The sequence below is a fragment of the Drosophila ficusphila genome, unplaced genomic scaffold (assembly GCF_018152265.1).
Source record: "Drosophila ficusphila isolate 14025-0441.05 unplaced genomic scaffold, ASM1815226v1 contig_106, whole genome shotgun sequence".
Classification (NCBI taxonomy): Eukaryota; Metazoa; Arthropoda; class Insecta; order Diptera; family Drosophilidae; genus Drosophila; species Drosophila ficusphila.
Window position 1 is genome coordinate 8510697 of NW_025063993.1, and position 24035 is coordinate 8534731.

General features: G+C 38.7%; 12 protein-coding genes across 12 annotated transcripts in view; 6 read left to right on the forward strand and 6 right to left on the reverse strand.

Moving 5' to 3' along the window:
• LOC108096337 overlaps positions 1-2809 on the reverse strand; it is a 36562-nt gene extending 33753 nt beyond the window's left edge. The window contains exon 1 of the mRNA XM_017197883.2: positions 2006-2809. Coding sequence (XP_017053372.1) covers positions 2006-2423 — 418 coding nt within the window. The 5' untranslated portion in view covers positions 2424-2809. The remainder of the gene's footprint in view (positions 1-2005) is intronic.
• A 743-nt stretch (positions 2810-3552) lies between these two features.
• On the forward strand, positions 3553-4062 carry LOC108096163. The gene is made up of 2 exons (XM_017197544.1): positions 3553-3556; positions 3614-4062. Exons 1-2 carry the CDS (start codon positions 3553-3555, stop codon positions 4060-4062), a joined length of 453 nt encoding a protein of 150 aa, XP_017053033.1.
• Positions 4063-4187: 125 nt separating this feature from the next.
• On the reverse strand, positions 4188-4642 carry LOC108096162. The gene is made up of 3 exons (XM_017197543.1): positions 4609-4642; positions 4330-4530; positions 4188-4258 (listed from the first exon to the last, which is right to left on the reverse strand). Exons 1-3 carry the CDS (start codon positions 4640-4642, stop codon positions 4188-4190), a joined length of 306 nt encoding a protein of 101 aa, XP_017053032.1.
• A 126-nt stretch (positions 4643-4768) lies between these two features.
• LOC108096186 lies at positions 4769-5512 on the forward strand. The gene is made up of 3 exons (XM_017197569.1): positions 4769-5025; positions 5082-5282; positions 5348-5512. Exons 1-3 carry the CDS (start codon positions 5001-5003, stop codon positions 5419-5421), a joined length of 300 nt encoding a protein of 99 aa, XP_017053058.1. The 5' UTR covers positions 4769-5000; the 3' UTR covers positions 5422-5512.
• A 380-nt stretch (positions 5513-5892) lies between these two features.
• Positions 5893-6295, forward strand: LOC108096161. Its single transcript, XM_017197542.1, has 2 exons — positions 5893-5956; positions 6012-6295. The coding sequence occupies exons 1-2, from the start codon at positions 5893-5895 to the stop codon at positions 6293-6295; spliced, it is 348 nt and encodes a 115-aa protein (XP_017053031.1).
• A 179-nt stretch (positions 6296-6474) lies between these two features.
• Positions 6475-7499, reverse strand: LOC108096160 (salivary glue protein Sgs-3). Its single transcript, XM_017197541.1, has 4 exons — positions 7426-7499; positions 7120-7227; positions 6839-7051; positions 6475-6776 (listed from the first exon to the last, which is right to left on the reverse strand). The coding sequence occupies exons 2-4, from the start codon at positions 7142-7144 to the stop codon at positions 6475-6477; spliced, it is 540 nt and encodes a 179-aa protein (XP_017053030.1). The 5' UTR covers positions 7145-7227; positions 7426-7499.
• Positions 7500-7540: 41 nt separating this feature from the next.
• On the forward strand, positions 7541-8020 carry LOC108096188. The gene is made up of 3 exons (XM_017197570.1): positions 7541-7591; positions 7653-7853; positions 7916-8020. Exons 1-3 carry the CDS (start codon positions 7558-7560, stop codon positions 7978-7980), a joined length of 300 nt encoding a protein of 99 aa, XP_017053059.1. The 5' UTR covers positions 7541-7557; the 3' UTR covers positions 7981-8020.
• Positions 8021-9835: 1815 nt separating this feature from the next.
• Positions 9836-11102, reverse strand: LOC108096159 (salivary glue protein Sgs-3). Its single transcript, XM_043207670.1, has 2 exons — positions 11017-11102; positions 9836-10962 (listed from the first exon to the last, which is right to left on the reverse strand). The coding sequence occupies exons 1-2, from the start codon at positions 11042-11044 to the stop codon at positions 9836-9838; spliced, it is 1155 nt and encodes a 384-aa protein (XP_043063605.1). The 5' UTR covers positions 11045-11102.
• Positions 11103-11813: 711 nt separating this feature from the next.
• On the reverse strand, positions 11814-15840 carry LOC108096158. Its single transcript, XM_043207673.1, has 3 exons — positions 15728-15840; positions 12087-12295; positions 11814-11878 (listed from the first exon to the last, which is right to left on the reverse strand). Exons 1-3 carry the CDS (start codon positions 15838-15840, stop codon positions 11814-11816), a joined length of 387 nt encoding a protein of 128 aa, XP_043063608.1.
• On the reverse strand, positions 13465-13827 carry LOC108096144. The gene is made up of 2 exons (XM_017197525.1): positions 13596-13827; positions 13465-13538 (listed from the first exon to the last, which is right to left on the reverse strand). The coding sequence occupies exons 1-2, from the start codon at positions 13825-13827 to the stop codon at positions 13465-13467; spliced, it is 306 nt and encodes a 101-aa protein (XP_017053014.1).
• LOC108096189 lies at positions 14153-14559 on the forward strand. The gene is made up of 3 exons (XM_017197571.1): positions 14153-14177; positions 14236-14436; positions 14498-14559. Exons 1-3 carry the CDS (start codon positions 14153-14155, stop codon positions 14557-14559), a joined length of 288 nt encoding a protein of 95 aa, XP_017053060.1.
• On the forward strand, positions 14749-15158 carry LOC108096142. Its single transcript, XM_017197524.1, has 3 exons — positions 14749-14773; positions 14831-15037; positions 15097-15158. Exons 1-3 carry the CDS (start codon positions 14749-14751, stop codon positions 15156-15158), a joined length of 294 nt encoding a protein of 97 aa, XP_017053013.1.
• Positions 15841-24035: the final 8195 nt, after the last annotated feature.

The window sequence follows — 24035 nt, forward strand, 5'->3', positions numbered from 1 at the left end:
CAGTTCGAAACGAAACGAAAGTGGAAGAATTTATTGCACTGACATACTAAGAAGCTTCTTATGTTGTTATCGAAATGGGCCAAATGCGCTCAAGCGAATAAATTGAATATACCCCACAAAAAGTTAGGTGAAAAGAAATATTTTATATAGGTTATATGTCTTGGTGGAAGGATTATGGATCTTGTTGGTTGCAAGTTGTATTTAAGCTATAATCCGCCTTGTTAAAAGGATATTTTATGTCACCATATAATTTAAATGTTCATTTTAATTTAGTAGCAGATTTATAAACCAGTTTAAGTCAACAAATGCTTTATTGTAAGTAATTGGCTCCTTGTTGTTCTAATTGTAATGCTTTTCGCATCAACAATTTTCTACGGTTTTTAAGAACATACAGGCTAACCTCTTTAACCATGATCGATCTTAATCGTACACACATTCCTGGACTTAAATAAAGGTAACAAAACACTATTTATTTGGCATTTTGAACCCATCATCTGTGCTTACTCACAATTGGCTCTAAATATTGTTTCGGTTGTTAAGTTGAAATGCCAGAACACAAAAGCACACCAAAAATCAAGAGAAACGATAGCCCAAATGCAACAACTTAAGCTTCTGGTTGCCACACAATGGCCAAATCAGAGTTTCGGCTTAAATGGCAAACAAATTTCGCAACAAATTTTGCCCTTATCGAAATGACCCATTGACTGCTGTGCACTTTGGCTCACACTCACACTCACACTCCTACACACACACACAAACACAAAGGCAGAGGCGCAAACAAACACTCTCAAACCTATATCGCTCTAATGAAACGCAATATCTTCGAGACAATGCTAATTGCCAACGATGCAAACAGAAGCTGCATTGAGCGCAGCATATGCAACCAAATTATCGGTCGAAATTCTACTGTCTTTGCACCGAGAAAATAATTAAGGTTCGATGAATGTTCTATTAATACATAAATATTATAAAATTAAAGCAAAAAACATACAAACAAGTGACAAATTGCTGTTAAATATTTTTAACTTTGCTTGTTTAACTATGTTTGCACAATTACAGCGAATATATTTTAAACCAAAACAAATGAACCTAATCTTTAAATTTTCTCAGTGTATTTGTGTGAGCCTGGCTGGCATGTTTATGTGTGAATGTTTGCGTAGAAGCATTCATTCCTCTGAACGTTTCGTTAACTTGGCCAGAAGCCAATTTTCAGCCAAAACGCATGCCAAATTTGCCAAAAACGAAGCGAAACGAAATAAGAGAAATAGCTAAATATTTTATGATATCGATGAGGCAGGCAGTTCCGCATTGCAACTACCAAACACACAGAAGCCCCTTCGTGTTCCCTTAAAAGTGGTTCAGCAATGCCAGCAAAGCGCATTGACAGGCCATTCAAATGCGTTTTTATACTCTGCAGTTGGAGGGGAGTAAATAATATTCGGTACTAGGAAAGAGTTTGAAGTAAAAGCTAAATACGAAGTTAATAAAAATTCAGAAAAAGAGTTTTAAAATAGATTTCTTTTAAAACCTTATAAAAGATCTACAAACAAATAAGAAAACTCCGTTAAAAATATTATTACCTCTAGGTAACTAGAGACATATTGAATATAAAAATATTTGTGGGTGTTCTAGAATGTAGTTATATTAAAACAATTAAATTCAATAAAAACTCAAGTTATTTTAAGGTAAATTTTAAGCACAATTTTGAGTTAGGTCTTAGGACTGTAAGAATTTTATATTTTGACTATATCATAGCTAATGATTCCCAATGACCAAAGAATTTTAGAGTGTATTGCACTTGCAAAATCTTGGATATGCCTCCGTCTGCTCGTTTATTGTTCCCATTTATGGGATATTCGTGAAATATGACCCCGGCTATCCCCAAAACTTGCCTGCCTCCCCAGGGCCAATCAATATCTCATGGCGGCCCGAAAGTATGCAAACGGGCCCCCAGATAAAAGCTTCGATTCCGACGATTTCGATGGGGAACTTGGACAGTACTCACCTGCAGCGGTTGCATCGTGGGCGGTGCCACTCCCACTCCCACCACCTCCACCCCGTTCCACCTGATTCTGATTGTCGCCAGTGGAGCGGGTCTTCTTGCCCCGCCAAACGCTGACGCCACAGCATTCGGCGCAGCAGCAGAAGACAAAGCCCAGAATCAGCAGGATCCAGGCGGAAACCATCAGGACGATGGTCGAGGTGGATCGATTGCTATACGTTTCATCCCCGATAAGAACCAGGACACTCTCGGCGGTGAGATTGGCGTGGCTTCCACTGGCATTTCCATGGAAATCGAGCAGCTCCGCGTTCAAGGTCGGCGTATAAAAGCCATCGATGTTGGCCAAAGCCGCATAGCTACTGCCAACCGTATGCAGATATGGCTGCACTTTGGCCAAGCGCACCACCGTATAATTAGCCATAATTGCAGAAGCTCACTCACTCAATCAGTCAGTCATTCAATCACTGTGCTTCGTTTATTTTAACCCGGTTTTTGGCACCAAAACTAATATATATTATAGCGAGCCGTCGAACGAGACCGTTTCTTTGGTAACTCGCCAGCAAACTAAACAAACTTGGAATGTTCTGCACTTATTTCATATATTTTTTGTTTTATTCCTTCGTTTTTTTTGGTTTTCCGGGCTCGGATCTCGGTTTTGTGTGTGAAAAACGGCGAGAACAGCTGACGACTGAAGCGCAGTTCGAAAAGATTGTTTAATGCCCGCAATCTTCGTTATCACATTGTGTATTTAAGCAGATAGATCGGGCGACAGTGACAAAATCTCGTCTCTTGTTTAAACAGTATTGTACGCATATTAACGCCTGCCTGCCAGTTTCTGTTTATTTTCGTTTCTTTTTTTTTTTGTTTTTTTGAGCACGCGGGCCTGTTTTTCTCTCACCAATTTTTGACCGAGTTTTGTTTACCTGTGAGAGCAGCAGTTAAATTGGCTTATTCTCTGGCCCGATCGGTTGTGGTGAAATACTTAAGGGGCTTGAGGTAAAGCTCTGTTCTGGAGAACAGATAGAAGCTTCAGAGGAATGTTTAAAGAGCTTGATTTAGTTCTAGCCGTGTGGAAAGTCTTAAGGCAACACAAGTAATTTAATATAATTATTTTCTTAGGAATATTAATTTTGTATGTACTTATTAAGCTTAATTCTTAATATTTTTACTCGATTCTTTACAGACTGTTTTTGCAAATATTTCTTATATGTGTCTATATATTAAAAATGGTGTGTAAGTACTAGCCTAGTTTAACATCTTTATTCAAGGCTAAAAAATATATGCGGAGGACTACTCGTTTTAAATATAAGAACGAAGGGTATTTCATCTGTCGATCCTATAATTTTAACTTTATTATTTATAAAGAATTCTTTGTAAATAACATTTTATGAAAAATGCTGTTTAAATATAAAAAAGCTTGCAACAATAAAAGCGATGTTTTTTAATATGGAAGACACCAGTATTATATATTGATTGAGAGCTACAAGATCTACGAGAAGAGAAATATGGGACTTCATATTCATTTAAATATTCTATGTTTTCTATTGCTAATGGGTAAGTAAAATATTTTCCTTGATTCTGATATTATTAAAAATGTTTTAAAATTAATAGATTTAGGGAAGCCTAATGGTGAATCGGAGCTGGAGGATTATATTGACCCGGAGGAACACCCAGACGATCATTTAACCCGTCCTGATATTGATTATGTAAATAGCGATAATGAAGGGAAAATACCTGATGAGGATCATAACGAAATCCCTGATCATATAACAGTTGGCAATACTGATGACCCGGATGCCGTCAATGATATATCATTTGAATTTGACATCCAATCTCACGATGATCATTTAACAACTGAAAGTGAAGTTTTAAGTTACGATCCTGGTGAACGAAAAGTGTCGCGAATGTTATACGTGTTAAGTCAAGGATTGTTGAATTATTTTAAAGATGACCAGTCTTTAGATCAGATGCTATATCATCAAATCGATCCATACGATAAATATGAAATAGAAGATCGAATAGTGCGGTATGCAATGCATAAATGGCATGAAGAAATTTAAATTATGAATATTGAAATCTAAGTAATGAAAATGAATACTAAGAAAGGTTAATAATTTAATCTTAAAACAAAAATAATTAAGTGTTTTAATTCAATGCTCTGTTTAGTTTTTATTTTGTATATAATTTAATCATTACGCCTGCGCCTCATGCCAGCTTTTTCAGCAATTTCACCGCAGTTCATGCGGGATTCCCATCCTAAAAGTAAAAATAATAAAGATATATATAAGATGTACTCAGATATATATTTAAATATATAAAGTACTTACCCAAGCAGTTTAACCAGGTCATATCACAACGCGATAAGTTTCTCCAGTGCCAGGTTCTTTGGGTAATTATGGCGCATTCTCTATTGAAGGCGGGCAAATTGCGATCGTTGTCATTATTTAAAGTTGCCACACACTCATTACACCTTCGCCTCAACTGAGCGCACTCTCGCTCTTGGCCAATTACCAGGGTAATGCATAGGGCTATTTAACAGAAACAAAGTAATTAATAAGCCTAAAATAAGTAAAGAAAGTCCCAAAAGGATTCCGAAGAGAACTTACCAAAAACAAAGGTTAAAATGTGTTGTAAATGCATTGTTTTAACTTGGCAACACACTCGACAGAAACTTATCAGTTGGCTAACTACAGATGGCTCGCAGTAGGCTTGACTTTATATAAACACCAAAAATGACGTGTATCAGATGTTTTTGAGCCTGCGAGAAGAATTAATTTAATACAAGGTTTTTAAAAATAGGGCTCAAGGAACAATGAAAAAGTAGGACACCCTTAAATAAACCTGGACAGACCATTTAAATTGTTAGCTGAAAATAATGAACCATATGTTAAAAAAAGTTGCCTCATTTTCATTTTGAACAAGCTGAATTTTATAAAAGCTCAAGTATGGACTAGTTTTAAGCACAGAAATTAAGTGCGTTTTTAGCAACAAAATCACCATGTCGAAAATAAGTCTGTTTATTGGTAAGCCGCAGTGACTTTTTCATTTTATGATTCCTAATATTTCTGATTTGTGTTAGCTTTAATTTGCCTCTTTGTGGCCGTTCAGGCCCAAAATGACAGGGAGATTTGCAGAAATGTTAACCGCAGATGTGAGTCGCGAATTGATACAAATGGAAGGAGCAACGATGTTTCAGATATTTACAACAACCAGTGTCGTCGATTCGACAGGAACTGGTCCAATATATCCCGATGCCAACTAGCTTGGGCCACTTGTCAATGTAAGACTTTAAGTTTAACTTTTCAGCGAAATTTTCTGATAATTTATGATACAATTTTTGTACAGTAACCATTGAGCGATGTGACACATTGAGCTGTGCAAATGTGAGGCGAGTACTTGACCGACGACCCATCGAGTAAAACTCATAGATTGGACTAAACGATCTTTCGGAAAAAAGGTTTAATTGATTCACCTGCCAATTAATAAAAATTGCAATGCTCTGTAACTTAATTTGGGCGTTTTTATTATCAAAAATGACGTTTTAATTATAGAAACTAGCTATAACTTAACACTAAAAATTATAACCTATTTCAAATAAGTGCTACAATAGAATCAAAAAAATCTTTATATCTTCGGGCTTAGAGATATAACAACATGATATAGGACTTTCATTTTTTTAGGTATGAATATTAGTAGCATCTGAGTTTATAAATTTTTTTATATATTGTTGTGGTAAAAATTCTGAACGAGTTTAAGGCCCTCGTGTGCACATTTTTCTACCATACAATATGCATTTAAAACGAATGTTTACTCAATTGTCGCAAAATTTAAAAGAAAAGGTTGAATACATTGTGTTTTTCGTTTATTCGAGTGGGAAACCTTGATCAAAAATGATCCCAATAAGCTCTGCTAAATTAAATAGCAAGTTGGCATCCAGATCGCTTCTAAATGAAGGTGAGTTATTTCGCTGAACAATATGAAATAAGTATATAATATTTTGTATTAAAAGGACGATCTTACAAAAAACATTGCGTGTGTCTGTTGCTGGGAATGACACTTGGAGTTTTCTTAGCTGGAATTATTTTTAACTCTTTGCTGCCTAATGAAAAATACAAGAATAACACAAAGAGCCTAATGAAAGTAATTAAACTAGAGGTGCCACAAAATCTAACCAGCACTGCGGCATCGAGTTCAATTGAAATAACCAATAAGTTAGAAGATAAATTGGGAATAAATAATACTCAAGCGCCACAAGTGGAATTAAATAAGAGCAATGATAGTTTAAGTGTGTAGTATATTTAATTTAAGCAAATGTTCAAAATGAAGTAGTAAAAAATATAATTTTGACGAAAGCAATACAAAATAAAGAAAACACAAAGTTCTAGAGAGCATTGAAATTTTTTATGGGTTTTCAGCAAAATACATTAGTCGTCATCTTTTCCTTAGAACAGGCAAGTTAGTTAAGAATTGGTTTAGTCATCCAAAGGTCGACGAGTTGTGGTCCTGCGAGTTGTGGTCCTTCCCCTTCGTGTTGTAGTCCTACGAGTTGTGGTCCTACCCCTTCGGGTTGTAGATCGAGGACCTGCGGGGTCTGGGATTCGAGTCGTAGTGCGGGAACGGCGGGTTGAAGTACGGGGAGTTGGGTTTCTGCGAGTTGTAGTTCGAGGACCTGCGGGGTCTGGGATTCGAGTAGTTGGTCCACCGGGGGGAGTTCTGCCACCAATAGCTCCTCTCACATTCGCGCAAGTTACGGTAGCGCACCTCTCGAGTGTCACTAAAATTTATGCATTAAATCTAGTTCACAATCAAGCTATAAATAATTATTTTAATACTTACATTTGCAAACGGCATTACTCAATTCGCAACGCGAAACATTTCTCCAGTTTCCGACAGTATTGCGGCAGTGATTATTGAAGGCGTTGGAAACATCGTTATCCCTGCCCAATCTCCTCTCGTTCTCCAGGCACCTTCTGTTCTGATCTTGGCATATATCCCGATCTCCTGGCCTAACAGTTTGAGCCTGCACAGCCACACAAAGGCAGGCGATAGCTGAAAAATAGGTTGCAAATGGATTAAAAACCAAATACTGAGATATTCAGGAAGATCTATATCCTTACCAATAATCAGTGTAAGCTTCGACATTTTGGTATTGCTGCTGAGAAGCCGGTTAAGTTCAGTGCTGTAAAATAGCTCGTACTTGGGTTTTTATAAAGTCCCAGACAGCCCTATGGAAAAACACGTGGCCTTTAGTATAATAACTCTTTGTTTCGACCAGGAAGTTTACTTAGGAAGTTTTGTTTAAAGCCCTTCAATGCCCTCAAAAGATGGCCTAGTTTATTTTAAAAGTATAGTTATAAAAGAATTTCTGCCACTTTTGAAAAGTTATTGTTTCTGTTTAAAGAATGAACACGACTTTTAAGTACCTTTTGTTGTGAAACATATGTTTTGAGAGGCTGCGTTTTGCGGATTGGTGTTTATATAAAGTCGGCTTGGAGCTAAGTTATCGGTAGTTGACTAACTTATTAGTTCCTGTGTAGACACATAAAGCCAAAATAATGCATCTCTCAGCTATACTGTCGGTACTATTTGGTAAGTAGCCGATTAAACTCTAGAGGATTTTTCCTTTAAACAGCGTTTTTTGGGTATTTAGTCCTTTGCCTGACCCTGGTGGCTGGACAAAACAGGCAATGCGATGAATTGACCCAGAGATGCGAGAGGTGCGTCGAAAGGCTGAACAACCGAAACGATCGCGAGTTGCCAGCCTTCAACAGGCATTGCAGGAATAAGACCCGAGCCACTTGGCGCTGGAGGGATGTTGGACGTTGCGAGCTCACCAGGTTGAACTGCCTGGGTAGGTTCCAAAAATATATATTGAGATGTATACTTCCTAACCAAAACCCCTTCTGTCCCCAGGAGCGAACCGTAGAATGAATTGTGAGGACATCGCTGAAGTGGCTGGCATGCAGCGTATCAACTAATTTACACAATGAAACACACAAGATATTTGATGAATTGATAATAAACAAAAACAGAGAGCATTGAATTACAAAACCTAAATTATTTATGGTGTTTAAAACAGTTAAGTTTCTTTTGAATAGAATTGCCTCAACTATTCAAGCTTTAAGTCCTGATTTAATGGCTTACAAATCCAGCTAAGCTGGCAGCCCATCCTCTTCTGAAAGCCGCAAATCCAGTTCACAAATTAGAAGCCACAGTAACCAGCCAAACAAACCGCAGTTGAGGAAGTGGCCCCCAATCCTGGGAGCCTCCCTTTGGTCTTTTGAATGAAAGCCACAGCCAAAACACAAAAACCCAAAACGCCCACCCACAAAATGTGACGCCTTTTGTCCGATGGCCAGTGTCCCAAAACTCTTGGTCTCCAACTCTGTTGCATTTTTGAATTTCAACTTGGTCTGCGTGAAGATATACTCGCTCAGATTCAATTCAAAAGCGATTATCACCACTTAGCTGTCAGCGACACGACGTTAAACTCCGGAGCCAAAAAAACCCCGGCTCGACAACGAAACCGAATCCAAGTCAAAATCCAAAATGTTTCCAAGTGCAAGACCAAGTCCGAGTGCGAGTGCGAACGCCAATATCGCTGGCCAGGCACTTTGGAGCTCTCGACAAAGGGCCAAGTTGAATGTGAGTGGTTGAAGTCTACATGTGTACCTACTCCGCTGGCTCAAATAAAATTTACACTTACAAGTGGCGCTAAAGTCAAGTGCAATGCATTCCGAGCTCCCCAACTTCAGTGACCCAAGTCCCCCTCTTCCAATTCTCCTCCTCTAACCACCAGTTGGGACGTCAGCTGGTCAGACATGTCCAAAAGTGGAAAGGAAAGACGTTTGAAAGGGGAATTGGAAGAGGGGAAAGGGGAGGAGGGAGGGGGTGCGGCAAATGTGGTCAAGAGTTTTATAAAGTTCATCATCATGGCCTGGTCTAAGCATTTTTCAAGTGCAGCGCCAAAAAGATTTTCAATTTTCAAATATTATATAAGCAGTTGGCACAGGCAGAGTGGAAAAATCATCAGCACCTTTGCCCTTTGAAGGGGTCTATCTGATGGTTAATGAAAGTTCATGGATATAAAAGATTCTGATAATTCATACATATTCATTTGAGTTGTATGGTATATCGTATAACTGGCAACCTAATTCAAAGACTTCAATTGGGTTGAAAGAAACACATTTCCTTGTTTGAATACTAAAATTTTAGAAATTATATAACTAGCTCATTTTTATAAGAAATGTTTGTTGTCTGATCTATTCATTTCGACTGATAAATCTATTTATACTATAATGGAACCATTAAATATTTGAATATATTATAATATTTTTTTTTATATTTCATTTGTTTTGTAGAGTATTTAACTCTTGCTTGCATTTAGATACTTGAATCGCTTCTCTGCACATTCATAAAGTACATAATCATGTTCATGACGTGAACTGAAGTGGGTGTCGGGTGGGAGTGGGAGTTTGGGGGTGGGGCAGCTGGTCGATGGCTGGTAAGGGTAAAAGCTTAAACCGCTACAAGTATTTAAAAAGCACTTCACACGGACACACACGCTTTCACACAGTTTATATTAAAAGCATATTGAGACGCCATGCTTTGCTTAGTTTTATTAAATCAACATAAAAGAAAATTCTTCCTGGAGTTTGTCAAACTTAAGAGCCATTAAATGCAAAACAATCAATTTTATAAATTGTTTAATGCAGTTTGGAGTTCGGTAAAAAAAGATTCACAATCACTTAATTGCAAAACAAATAATTTTATTAGTCAACAATATGGTAAAGATTTTCGTTAAGTAATCGTTTGGCCTTTGGTTTTTTTTTTTTAACGTCTGAGGATACATTCGTCGATTAATAGTTGTATACGGTCCAGTTCTATGCGAAGCTCTTCACTCAGTTCCTCTTTGGATGGACATTCTCGGGGGCAACCACATCCACTTCCTCCTCTATTGGGAATGACAGGTCCTGGTCCAAAATGTCCAGGAATTTTTGGTACAGGTATTAATGGACTGTCGGGATCCCAACCATCGGGGCAGTGCGAACCAAATCCGTCTTCTCCTCTATTGGGAATGACAGGCCCTGGTCCAAAATGTCCGGGACATCTGGGTATAAATGGGTTTTCGGAACCACATCCGCAGGGTCTTCGACTGGTTGTGGAAGGAGTTGTCAGAATAGGACCACCTGGATTCCAACCTGGACAATGACGAGTGCTACTCTCACAGGGTTTCTGAGTGGTTGTGGAAGGTGTTGTCTTGATAGGACCTCCTGGGTTCCATCCCGTAGAGTGGCTAGAACTGCATCCGCAGGGTTCTTGAGTGGTTGTCTTTGGAGAAGGAGTTGTCTCAGGTGAACAAGGCTTTTTAGTGGTCTTCTCTGTGCAAGGTGGATTAGTTTTCTCTGTGCAAGGTGGATTGGTTTTATTAGTAGTTCTCTCAGTGCAAGGTGGATTGGTTTTTTCAGTAGTTTTCTCAGTGCAAGGTGGCTTTGTACTATGCGTAGTCTTCTCTGTACAAGGTGGAGTCGTTCTTGTAGTAGTCTTCTCTGTACAAGGTGGCGTGGTTTTTTCAGTTGTTTTCTCTGTACTAGGTGGATTTGTCCTATAAGTAGTCTTTTCAGTAGTCTTCCTTGTATGAGAAGGTTTGGTCCTGTGGGTAGTTTTCTCTGTGCAATGTGGCTTAGTCCTTTTAGTAGTTTTCTCCGTACAATGAGGTAAAGTCTTTGGGTGAACGTGTCTCCTAGTCGTCCTAACTGTTTTATGTTTTCTGGTGGTTCTTCTGGTTTCGCAGGGCTTTGTCCTTGGTTTTTCATGTCTCCTAGTGGTTCTTACAGGTCCTGGTCCTTTAAGAGGTTCCTTATGTCGCACCGTTCTCCCACCTTCATGGCAAGCCTTCTCAACCTTCTTCTCCTTACAGGCTTCACTTTGCTCCGCATATTGCAAGATAACAAAGCCCACTGTAAAAATAACAATTTAGTTAAAAGTTTAGCACTATGTTTATTATTTTTTACCCAACAAACAGATCAGAGTAATCTTCATGTTGAAACCTCTTGAAGAACTTCTGGAAAACTGTGCTGATCCCAACCTCCATCAACAACTTTTATAGTACTGACCTGTAAGTAACTTTACAATTGTGTAAATAATTTACGATATATTTTAAATATAGACTTGAACCCGGGTGGCAGCCAATTTTAGTCCAAGTAAATAAGCGACTTATTAATAGGCGCCACTCTGTTTGTGTGTGCTGTGGAAAATTTTATCTCAAGTTCAGCTCCCGAGATGAACTCTTGTCTGGCGTTTGAGCCAAGAACACAGACTGTAATCTCAGACCGCGCAGCAATAAATTCCCATTTTTTATGCCATCAAGAAAATCAAAACAATTTCGTTTGAAAAATTATGTTTTGGAGGAGAGTGAGGGAGTGAGGCGAAAAGAAGTTTTGAAGAACTGCCAGACGAGAGATGACGAGGATGCATCAAGTGTAAGACAACCATGACGATGTGGCTGTGCGTGCCTGGCTCAACTCATCGCGATGCTGGTCTGGACCGTCTTTACGATAATGCCCCGTACGTGGAAGATGCACTCGTGGTCGGGCGACTGTTGATTCCTGGAAGGGCTTCTTCAGGGCCAAGAGAAGCTGATGCTGAAGGCCAAGAACGAGCGACAAGAACATATCGCTTTATTGGCCGCCCAGACAAGCTGCAGTAACCAAGTCAAATCTCTGCGCAAATATGCATTTATTTGGACAAAATCACTTTTAATATTTTAGCTGGTTTGGGTTGGGTTTTCACAGATCTGTTGGCTGGGCTTCTAGCTACTTCTTGGCATGCCGGCAAGCTCGGCTATAACCAGGCAATCCATTTTTCTATTGTGCGCTAAAACAAACAACATAATTAAATACAATTAATTGAAAACTTTCTTAGGGGTGTATTTCTTCAAAATAAAATGTTTGTTTAAAATTTGTTTAATGAAATAATTTCTTTTCTTTAAATTATTATCCAGTTTTTGTTTGAATTATATTCAAGTTCTAAACCGTTTTGGAAATTTTAAAAGTTGTTCATTTAATATAGAGCATAAACATACCTCCACAAGCGATCACTTGGAGATCGCAACGGGTTTGATTTTTCCAAATGTATCTGCCACGAACTTTCCTGCGGCATCCTTCATTAATAAAACCCACATTGTTGGCAGGATTATTAAGCCTTCGTATGCAAGGATTGCAGGTTTCTTTGAGCTTCTGGCAGTCTTGAGATAGTCCACTTCTAAACAAAAAGCACAGAATCAAGAGGACACTGAAAGTAGTTGCCAAATGCATTTTGGAAATGTAATATGGATAAATCAGCAGTTTATAATTTACTGATAACTTACTAAATCAGAGTTGGGATTTATATATAGCAGCCAACAAGGAAGAGACCCGACCCAAATAAAATCACATTTGCATTTTAAATCTTATAATACAATTGTTCATCGCAGATTCGCAGATGGAGTGACCTATTGTACCAGGTTTGTTAAACAATCGTTAAAAAGAAAGCTATTAAACAGCTGTAGGGACAATTGCAGGTCTCTGTTTCCTTGATCCATTTTTACGGTATAAATATACGGGAGAACATTTTAAGTAGTCAGTAGTCATTTAGAGTATTGCTTAATTTCCATATCATAAAACTTTAGAAATGAAGATTTTGTTGGCGTTCGGTAATCCTTGTATATCCTAGTATAAAATAAGAAATAGATTAAACTTATTTTTCACAGCTCTCTGCTGCATTTTGGTATCTCAGATCCTTGCTCAGGATCCCGAGGGCCGCCGGTTCTGCGAACTTTTATATAATAGATGTCGTCGTGAAGAACCCACCGTAGGAACCGAGGATGACACCGTTGGGTTTTTCAACGAATATTGCAGTCGATCCAATCGCAATTGGAGGAAGGTAACCCGATGCCAGCTGGTTAAAGCGTCATGCATAAGTAAGAAAATTGTTTAAGTTCTTTATGTTTTATGATTATTAAGTTATCTATTTCCCCAGTCACAATGGTTCGATGTGAGAATAGTACCTGCAAAAATGTGGCAGATAGCCTGTGGTCGTAATCAAAAAATGCCTGCTTGAAAATGTGTTTATCATAACAAATAAAATAAATATATGCTATCCAAAACACAAAAAATTTGCTAAAAAAATGTTTGGGACTGGTGATTAATCTAAATACCATGACACCTTTTCATAAATTATTTGTTGATAATAAAGACAGATTTAAATTCTTAATGACCTTTTTTTGCCTTTAGAATTGGGCCGATTAAACTTTAAAATTTTTCGCCTAGCCAGTTTAAGGATGTGATAATAGTAGCTCACTTTATTAAAGTAACATGAAATGCTTTATTCCCAAAAAACAAACGTATAATATTGAGAATATCAAAAATACAAGTATAATGCAGTTTATTTATTTTTGATTTTGTTTTTGGTTAAGATTAGTGTTAGTCAATATCACGACGTCTTCTCATTCCAGCCAACCTAGCCACAGTTTCACAATCCAACCTGCTGTCATGATCTGTAAAATAATTATATAACATTTTTTTTATTTGTATTATTTTTATGGTATTCTTACTCTCGCAGGCAACAATTTGCATGTCGCAACGCCTGACATCCCGCCAGATCCAACGGTCTCCAACTTTTTCCCTGCAATCTCTGTTAATGAACTCCAGATTGTTAATAGGATCCACCAAGCGACGGGTGCAGGGTCTACAATTCTCACGAATCCTTGAACAATTCAAACGCTGCGCCGTTATTGATTGGCAGCAAATGATGAGGAACAAGGACAAAACGCAGAGAAACCGCATTTTTATAAAGCTGATGTTAATCAACTGATAGTTGGATGGTGATCTTCCTTTATATACCAGCGAACAGATTTAAAACACTTGCAAAGTACTGGATGCAACAAAAGATATTTTTGATTTAAATTAGAGCAAGGAGAGGCCCTGTCAGTATAATACAGATAAAACAGATAAACGAGATAATTGAATAAGATAAGTGATAACCTAATTTTAAGAAAAAAACCTCAAAAAATATGTGAAATGTGTGACCTTTATTTTCAGATCACTTTCGCCTATATAAACAACCCAGAAGATAAAACCCATCAGTTTGTGTAGCTGGCATTGGTTCAAAATGTGGAAACTTTCGCTGCTATTGGGTAAAAATATATATACTTTTTATTTAAACAAATTAACAGAAACATTATTTTTTTGCAGTTCTTTGCGCTCTGTCTTCGATTGAAGCTCAATCGAATCGAGATTATTGTGAAAGTGTATTCGCAGATTGTCAACGATTTACTCCGAGAATAGGAAGATTTGATGAGACTATAGATTCTTTTAATCGACATTGTCGTCGAGAACGTCGAGGAAGATGGAATAATGTATCTCGGTGTGAAATGGAGAAAGCTACCTGCCTTCGTAAGTTTTCCTGTTTAAAATGGTTTATTTTTTTCTTGGTGACAAAAATTAATTATTTCAGTGATTTTACAAAGGTGTGATGATATGTCCTGCAAAAACATTGCCGAAGTGTTGGAATTATAATTGAATAGAATAAAAGTACATACAGGAAATGAATTGTCTTTTATACAAATTACATTGTCAAAGAGCACAGACAAAAAATGTTAACAAAGGTTAAATTTAAATAAAGCGTAAACTTAAACAAAGCATTTTGTAGAGGTGTCACTATATAAGAGCAGCACAAGTTAAAATTATTCTGTAGTTTAAATCAAAATGTTAAAATTAATATTTGTGCTCGGTAGGCAATTTATAGCAATGTTTTTAAAAACCCGAATTTAAATGTTGATTTTACCAGCTTTAAGTGCTTTAATTGGAACTAAAGGCAACTATTTTGGAGATCTATACAAGTGCAATGACGTGCTGTTAAAATGCCAGGAAACTGAACTTCAATTAGGAAAGTACAACGAAATAACAAATGCTTTTAATCGAAACTGCAGTAGAGAAGTTGGTTCCAAGTGGAGTAATATTACAAGATGTGAATTAAATGCCATTAAGTGTTTGTGTAAGAATTTGTAAATTATTTTTTATGAACATGATATTTTTAAATCTTAAAAATTATAGTACTCGAGATGAATGGCTTGGATGTCAACTGTGAAAACATCGCGGACGTTATACATCTTTAAACAATTTAAAACGAGTAAAAACCTATATAAATGGTAACTGGAAAGCAAGAACTTGAATTTGAAATGGCTGACGGTTTTAAATCATAAATATTCACCCCTTCGAATTAGCTTCCCCCAGATTCGCCTTGAGCTCTCAAGTGGAATAATGTCTTGGCCTTTGGGGCATCTGGTGTCTCTGTATTTACCTTCCCATAAATCTCTCCCTCGACAGGAGGAAATATTTATGAGCTAATCATTTTTAATTATCATCGAGCGACAACAAAGCTGAATAAACTTTTGCTGGAAAATCTAATCACATGCTGGAACAGAGGACAGGAATAATTACGCCAAGACCCCGGGGCTAGAGAACATACAAAAAACTCTCAACTAAAATGAAAATAAAAATCAATTTCAAGGCATTTCCTGGCCACGTTGCACGTGCCACGTGCCAAAACAACAACAGTGGCAAGTTGAGTGGAGTTTCGCTGGCTGGGGGATGCCACCCCCTCTTCCCCCTTCCACTCCCCCTTTCCCTCCCTTTCCTGAAAATATATGCATGCTGATAGCACTCGAAGCCAAAATTTCATTACCCGTTTTTGGGGGAGCAGTTTTTGCCCTCCGGCTGAGAGTCAATTACGGCAAAGAAGCACCCGATGATGGCGTCACCCGAATCCTTCTCCAAATCCAAGCGGAAGTCCTCCATATAGTTGCTTAATATTTATCTTGCGTCGGTAATCAGACATCCCCGACATGTGCCCAAGATCTCGATAACAAATAAGGGGACCGGTCCAAAAACAAACAGTAATCCCGGCAAAAACAAATCAGAGCCGGCCGGGCAACCCAATGAGTTTTTAATAAACTGTCAGTTAATAATAAAATTTTCAGTGAATGTGATTATGATTGCAATCGCAGTGATGACAAGATTGAGAGATATACGAACCCCCTTTTTCCACTCCCCCCCAAAAACTTTGAGTTCGTTAGGTGTTCGTTCGTTCGTTCGTTCGAGTTATTTCAGAATCAGAAACTGAGTGTGAAATTTGGCAGCTTGTTACAATTTTCAGGAGGTGAGGGGCGTAGGAGCCCGGCAACCATTGACCCTAATCATGTAGCAGCTTGTAAAATGCGAGCGTGAAAAGAAAATTGAAAAGTTAGTTCGACGTTGGGTTTCCTACGCCCCCTTCACCGCCCCCAAAAATTCCCCCTTTCTCGTCCCTTGGATTTCTGAAAGGCTGTTGATTTGGGAAATTCCTTAAACTTGTCCAAAAGTCGGGTTGTAAAAGCCAAAAGTTGTCGACGGTATATGCTAAGATTATGGCAAGTTTTCTTAAGTCTGGAAATGGGGAAAGCTATTTGAGTTTTGGGAACTTCGAAAGCAATGCGGTTGGCTTCGATGTGTTTGATGAGGAATTTCAGGAATTTGTACTCACAAACTTAACAGTATTTGATTAAATGAATTGCATTTATTAGGAAAGTGGTAATTTATTGAATTTATCTGGATTTATATTAGATAGTTTTAATATATTGTCAAAAAGTATGGGTTTGCTATCTCTAATTTCTATTAAAATTATGAAATTAAGTTGGATTAGCTTTTTTAAAATTCTTCAAAATTGCCAATAAAAATTTGTTAATTTACCTTGTGCTACATAGAATATTATGTCGTTGTTGCCTGAGCTTCTTCCAATCAAAATTATGAATACATAAATCCTTTATCTCAACCTTCTTTGTTATTCTTCCGGTTTCAATTTCCTTCCTTTGCCGCCTTTCTTCCAACTTTAATTTCTTCGGGCCAAAAACCTTTAAGAGCACTAAAAAACACCTTCCGAGGGTAATCGACAGCACACTCCCCCAGACAAAGGGCCAAAACCACCCACCCAATGCAGCGAGCCACCCCCTTTTAAACTGCTCCCCATTCCACCAAACGAAACACCCCACAAAAGCCCCCAATAGATGGGCACACGTTTTGTTGCAATCCCGATGAGGAAATGCTAATCCGCATGTAATATTCGAAAATGATATGAAAATGCCAAACCAAACAACCACCCACCACCACCCATAACCCATCGAATGAACCTGAATCCCAGACCAAGCCGAGCCGAACGGAGCCAACATTACTCAATGTCAACATTAAAATTGCTTTGGAATTCATGCATTCATTTATTTCGCCTCTAACAAAAAAGCCAACTAACGCAGTATAGAAATTTTCATTTTCGTCTGAGTTTTAATTCCGGGGAATCTCCGGGGTCCTTAAATAGCTGAACAGCCTGGCAGACTGGGAACTTTCATGCTGATTAAATGTGGCAACTGTTTCTACGGGGTTGCGATGCTTTTTTCGGGTTTCGGTTTCGTGTTGCAACCTTTATTCCACTTGCCAGCCAGGGGTTGTCCTCAAAAAATGGGAATACTGAAAGGGGGTGGTGACTCATCCTGGCCATAGCTGCACTTGTCCTTTGCCATAAAAAGAAATTTCGTCACAGACGGTGGCGTGAAATTTCGAAACGAATTCTCTAAACTCGCTCATTGTAATTTCTATAATGCTGCAGTGCATGGGCATTGGCATGAGGCATGTGGCATGAAGCATGTGGCCAGGAAGTTTGTTTTTGTTTAAAATTATTAGAATTCAGTTGGTTGTTCCGCGGGTGGAATTTGTGGTGTTCGTAAGGTGGTGGGTGGTTGGGTGTTTTTGGATGGACTTCGGTGGGTGGGTTCGCAAAACAACAGCTGGTGCTCTTGGGCTCAAAATGCGACCAGTACTTGGCCGCAATGTGGTCAAAAGTGGAGGACCCTTGTCTCGCCTCAGCACTTGTTTGCCAAACGCTGATATGTTTGCGTGTGTGCCGGGGATTTTAATTCATTGGAAGGGCAAACAAAAGCGCAAAAGTCAAGCGATTTGCGAGCCCCCTTCCATCCAAAGTAAAAGTGTGTAAAATGAGGCGACTGTGATTTTAATTGCCAGTACAAATTGTTTGCGAAGCAGGAAATCTCAACAAAGAGACTGACACATGGCAATTAATAACACTTAGATTTTAAATACATTTCAGCATTTTAAACACAAATATAAATCTAAAAGTAAGCCAAATTTTATCAAATATAATTTAAATTCAGTAAACTTTTTTATCTTAAAGAAAATTTAATAGTTTAATGTCCAAGTTCTTCATAGTTTAAGTACCAATTGAAGTTTAGTTAAATTTAATGCCGTAATAAAATGGCACTAAGCTTTCAGTCTCAAGAAACCATTGCCATCAAAAATCGCATTAAAACGCTCCTTAAAACCAATTGTTGAGACCCTGCCCTCGCAGACATGATTCATAAGTAATTGTTGCAATCTCGGGGCAGGCAAACAAAACAAATCCATAAAATTTAGCCGGCTAGACAGATAAATTGTGTAGGAAACCTCGGCGAAGTCGGCGACGTGCTTGAAGCTGTTGACATGCCACGAACCTGAAAACAATTAACGTCCGATTTTGATATGTGTGAGAGGGCTAATCGAAAATCCCCATCGACCAGACGAAGACCAGACAACAAACAGGCGACACTCCAGGTAACAATGTATATTTGCCAACCGACTGGCCAGCGAGGAGCAATGGACCCCGGGACAAGTGTTTTCGGCGATAACAAAAGGTGTTGCGCAAACGAGGTCCTGGCTAGCCGGGATTTATGTAAGAGAATGCACTTAAAAAAATTTCAGAGGTGCATTCTAGCTGCTTCTTAAATAATTAAAAGTCTTATTTTAAATCATGGAAAAATAAACAGAATTATTTCTTCTTATACAAATTTCGTGTCAACATATTTTAGAACTGTTTCAAGCAAAGAAAATTGAAGCAGAAATCATTCTTGTAATAATGTTTTATATTTGTAAATTAAATGTGTTTTTCAATAAAGTTTATAAATAAATTTAAAAAGAACACATCAAAATTTAAATATTAAATTATTTTTGTTTTTATTGGTTACACCATCTAAATTTTTTAGATTTATGTCACACTAATTGTTTTTTAACAGAATACAAAACAAATTTGAATTACCAGTTTATTACTAATATTGTTTATTTTTTTGAGTGTTGAAATAAAATTCCCATCGGTGCTGCGTGGGAGCGAGGATTGTGCTCATTAAATGTCAATTTCTAGTCGTCCTAGCCGCCGCACATCAAACGCTGGCCAAAAGGACATCGCACATATCCCGCTGGGCGCGTGTCCTTTGAATTAGGGCCGATCCCAGGATCCATAATGCGGTCGGTCAGCTCGTCGTATTCGTATCCCTACATGTCCTTAGTTCATCTGGCGCGCCTGAGTTATGCGACCATTGTTCCCATCGCCTTTCGTCCGGTGAATTATTATCCCGTTCGCATATGTTGCGGCCCGGCATTGTCCTTCGCTGCCATCGCCTTGTATCCTTTCAAATGTCTGGTGCTCGGACACGCCTCGCAGTTGGGCGTTTTGCAGTTAAACGTCGTTCGTCCAAAAGTTTTCGGGGCGTGTTCGCTTCATAAATTGATTTTTGCTTTCTGTAGAAATTTGGTTTCTTTTATTTTTGGGTTTTTTAGATTTTCTTTGCCTCGAATTTCATAATTATCGGGGCGTGTGCGACCAAGTAAGTGGAGTATACACACTATGGCATATATCCAACATACTCCTTTTTGGCCAGATCCTGCACTTGTTCACAGAGGAGATACAAAAATCAATTTATTGTTTTTCCCTCCCCTCCGATTGCCTTGATTTCTTTGTTTTCTCTCTCCCTTGTTATTTTTATTTTATTTTTTTTTTTTTTGTCGGTTGCGGTCAATGTTCTTGGCCAGGCCAGCAGTTGTGGTCAACCAAGTGTTGGACAGCATTATAAATATTTGAGCTTGCCTTTGCAGCTTACGGACAACGAATGTCCGGAGCGGAGAAATTACTGCTGCAGTGCGTTGAATTGTTAAGGAATCTGGAGTACTGAACTCTTGCTCTTTGCGGGATAGTTGTTGATTTTATTTTAAACCATAAATCTTTGTAATGAAAAACTTCTTCAGACGCAGCTTAAAGTTACTTTGTGCACTGCACATAGGGTGAATTTATTTTGACCCAGTTTGGGTTTTGCCAAACTTGACACTAATTGGCTGCAACAATTTCCGAAAGTAGAAGTTTCCACTGAACGGCACCAGATTACCAAAATTAACTGGGAACTTAATATTTGGCCGTTCAGGCTCACTTAAAAGTTTAAACTGCCTTTTGTCTAAAGCGGCTGGCAAATTCAAATCTCGATTAGCCGTAATATCCTTTGGAGCCATGTCCTATCATTATATATCAAGTCCGGAAGGCCTCTGCATCTATGAAAATTACACATTTGCCAACTGCTAATTGCAAGTCATAAATTAAACCCGACCCCGGTTCTCCAAAAGGACCACTCACAGGACTCGCAGGGCCCTTTGGTCACTGGAGACAGCACACAGGACACAGGACACAGGGCTTTGATCCTTTTGGGCCCGGCACACAGATACGAAAGTGAAGTGCGGGACTGTCAAAAACTTTAGATTGCATTAAAACTGTTCATAGGCCGGCGGCATAGTTGTGTGACCTGCACTCGAAAAAATATATTGCAGCAATTATAGTAAAACCGATATATTGTGGCTCATTTAAAAAAATACCAGAAAGTCAATTAAATATCTTTGAAAGCAGACACTTAAAAAACGGAATTGAAAAGTGTTATTTCTGTGTTGTATTCTGTTTTGTAGGAGTCCAAAAATTAGATTTTTAATTAGTAAGGAAACTTGTGAGGTTGTTGTTAGCTTGTATGTCTTTCTATATTTTTATATAATTAGAATGGAAGTCAGAAATTCAAATTAGTATTAGCTATACCTACATCTATTAGGGATAACCTTCGAGACCTTTTCTTGAAGTGCCCAATGGCAATCCTGTTTAATATGCGACCTGCAACTAGTGGCAGACATCCGCACGCATTGCGATGCGGTGGCCAAAGCTTCAAAATATTAATTATGACAGATCTCCGGAACAAGGCTCGCCCAGACACATATGTACTGCCGGCGACGCCTGGCGAATGCCGTTGGCGAAATTTGCATTTATATTAAAAACAAACAGCAAGGAGCCCGGAAATCTCGGCCAGAAGCCAGAAACCAGAAGCCGGGAACACGATGACAGCGCCAGCGACTTGCGGCGTAATCAAAGACACGTCACCAACAGGCCATGGACCAATTTGCAATCAACCGACACGCCTTACCGCCCACCCAGCACCACCCACCCAACCAACAACTGAGAGCCACCCACCCATGATGGCACCACCCCCCCACAGAAAGCTGAAGCCACCGCAAAACTATTGCACTAAACCAAAACTGATTTCGTGGTCCGGACTTTAATTACATCTCATATATCAGAGGAAAGCTTGTCGTGCGGAAGGCGAGCGGGGATCGCATAAAAATGATTTCGTTTTGATTGCAATAACTCCCCCAATTTTCTTGGATAAACCCCCCTTCCTCCTTCCCCCTTCGCACACTTCCTCTTTATATATGACAAGTGCACTACTTGAGGGTTGTTTTCAATACCCCAACCCCCCACGAATTTGAGGTCCACCCAAACATACACACAAGTGTTGCCAATTGTTTGTAGCTGTTTTGTCAGCGACAGCCTCCCAGAAATTGGCATCGCAACCCCCAAAATTACCCCCGAAAATTATTAGATTTTATTGCATGTAGAAATGAAAATGGAAAATTTTTCATCACTCCTCGGAAAAGAAGGGGGAGGTGGGGGAAAAAAGTTCTGCGTAAGCGATTTATTGGAGAGCGTGACTGTCATTGTCCTGCGGCGGTTTTTAATATTTCCAAGTGGCTTTTGTGGCAAATTTTACGATTGTATTATGTAGTGTACTTTGCATTTGCCATTCTGTATTCGAAATGGACCGTGGACCAGCTGGCGAACCCATCTGAACCCTCGAAAGGGTTGACATCCCCCCGTCGTCTGATGTGCTGGCTCCACAAAGTGCAACGAGCCGTGAATATTTTGTGGAAACAAAAATTAGTTTGGGGATTTGCATTTGAATGGTGAATGGTTTGGTATGTGGGGGATGCAGAGTTTCGCAGCTGCAGAGTTGCGAAATAAAAGTTAGTCGGAGTCCTGTCAACATTTTCGGTGTATATAAATCTGTTTGCCATTTGCATATGTAATAAGTGCGAGGACACTCCACTGATGGGACACGCAGCATGATAATCAGGAGGAGGAAAGCGTATAAAAAACCAGAGGATATCAAACGAATTATGGCACGCTAACATGAATGCAAATAAACATGAGCACTCTGCAGATTTCCTCGGTAAAGTGAGTGGTAATGTTATTGTGGCTAAGAAGAGATTGTGTTTCTAGATTATTTTTTATCAAATGCTATACTCTGTGGGTGGCAATGTGAAAAATAGTCTGGAATTTAATAAACAAAGTAAAATATACCGAGAGTGAAACTATGAAAATAATATCTTGCTTTTATAATATCAGAAAAGGTCTCCCACTTTACTATTATTTTTGGATCACTAATTCTTATTAAAATTAATCCCAATGAAGTGAAAAGTACAGAAATTTTCCAGCTATCACATAACATCTAAGGGTGACTTGAGGAAATGACTGTGTGGTCAAGTGGAGATACCTATCTCGTATTTGCATCATATCTCACGGTTCGTTCACGTACTTAAAGATACCATCTAAAGCTGTTAAGCAGAAGGGCAAACTAAGAGCCGGCACTTGAGGTAACTAGATCGGCCATCGGCAGTTGTTGAAGCGAAGGATCGTTCTGCACTTTCTCGTGTTTAATTATAGGGAATTCCAACCATTTCAGGCACCTACTTTAAAGACCATTCAGCGCACGCCCTTGTTAGCATACAAATGCTAATCCAGCGAGCCCAAATGCTCTCAAATGAACAGCACTTCGCTATAATTTCCATTGAGGTTCAGGTTCAGGTTCTGTTTCTGTTTCTGGTTCTGGTTTTTGGTCGAGGCTGGAACAGCTTGCTTTTGTCTACGAGAGATGATGTCTGGCGTTGGGTTACACAACTCCGGCTCAAACAGATGCCAGTCCGAGTTTTCCGTAGACAAAGGATGGGGCATTTAGCGCATCCTAACAACTGCTACATGACACCATATTATTAAATTAAATGCAGACACGCGTTCGGGCCACCAAAATCGTATGGCTCTCTCTCTAGCCTTTGGCCAGCCAAACAGATGGGGCCGAGGTCTGCTGACCATTAATTCGGGCCAAATAAATGGTCAGCCGCAGTCTCCTTGGTAGTCGGACGCAGCTTCTCCTTGGGCTTGTTAAACTAACAAGCCAGCCACGCGGTTCCAGGAAAGGCAATCAATAGATTTTATACCGAGATAATGGAAACGAGCCAAATAAACGATTTTTAATTATACTTTTGATGGCCTGGCCCGCTCGGTGATAGAGATCTGGTCGCATATCATGTAACATTTGGAAATCTCTGGCTTTCAATGGGGCATACGCATCTGCCGGGATTAACTTTCTTCGGGTTGCATAATTTCATAATTCAAACCGAACATCAGAAGGTAAAAAGTCACCTGCACGCTGCTTGAGTTCAATAGAACACTCAAAAATAAGTTGGTATTTGCTTTTGAAGAACTATGAAAGTATTCTAATAAAAAATATTTGAAAACATTTAATTTCATGCTCTCTAAAAATAGTTATAAGTAACAAAAGAAATAGAAAAATATGTAGAATATGTTAATAAAAAGTTAGGATCTATTCATATACAATCAATCTATAATAACATTTGGGTTATAAACATTTAAACTAATTTTCTTTGAATGTTATCAAAAATTCTGCTATGTTATTTTTATAAATTTGTATATTTATGTACAGCCATTTTTTTCTGAGTGCACAATCGCTCTCGCTGTTTTGGAATGCCCTTTGTCCTGA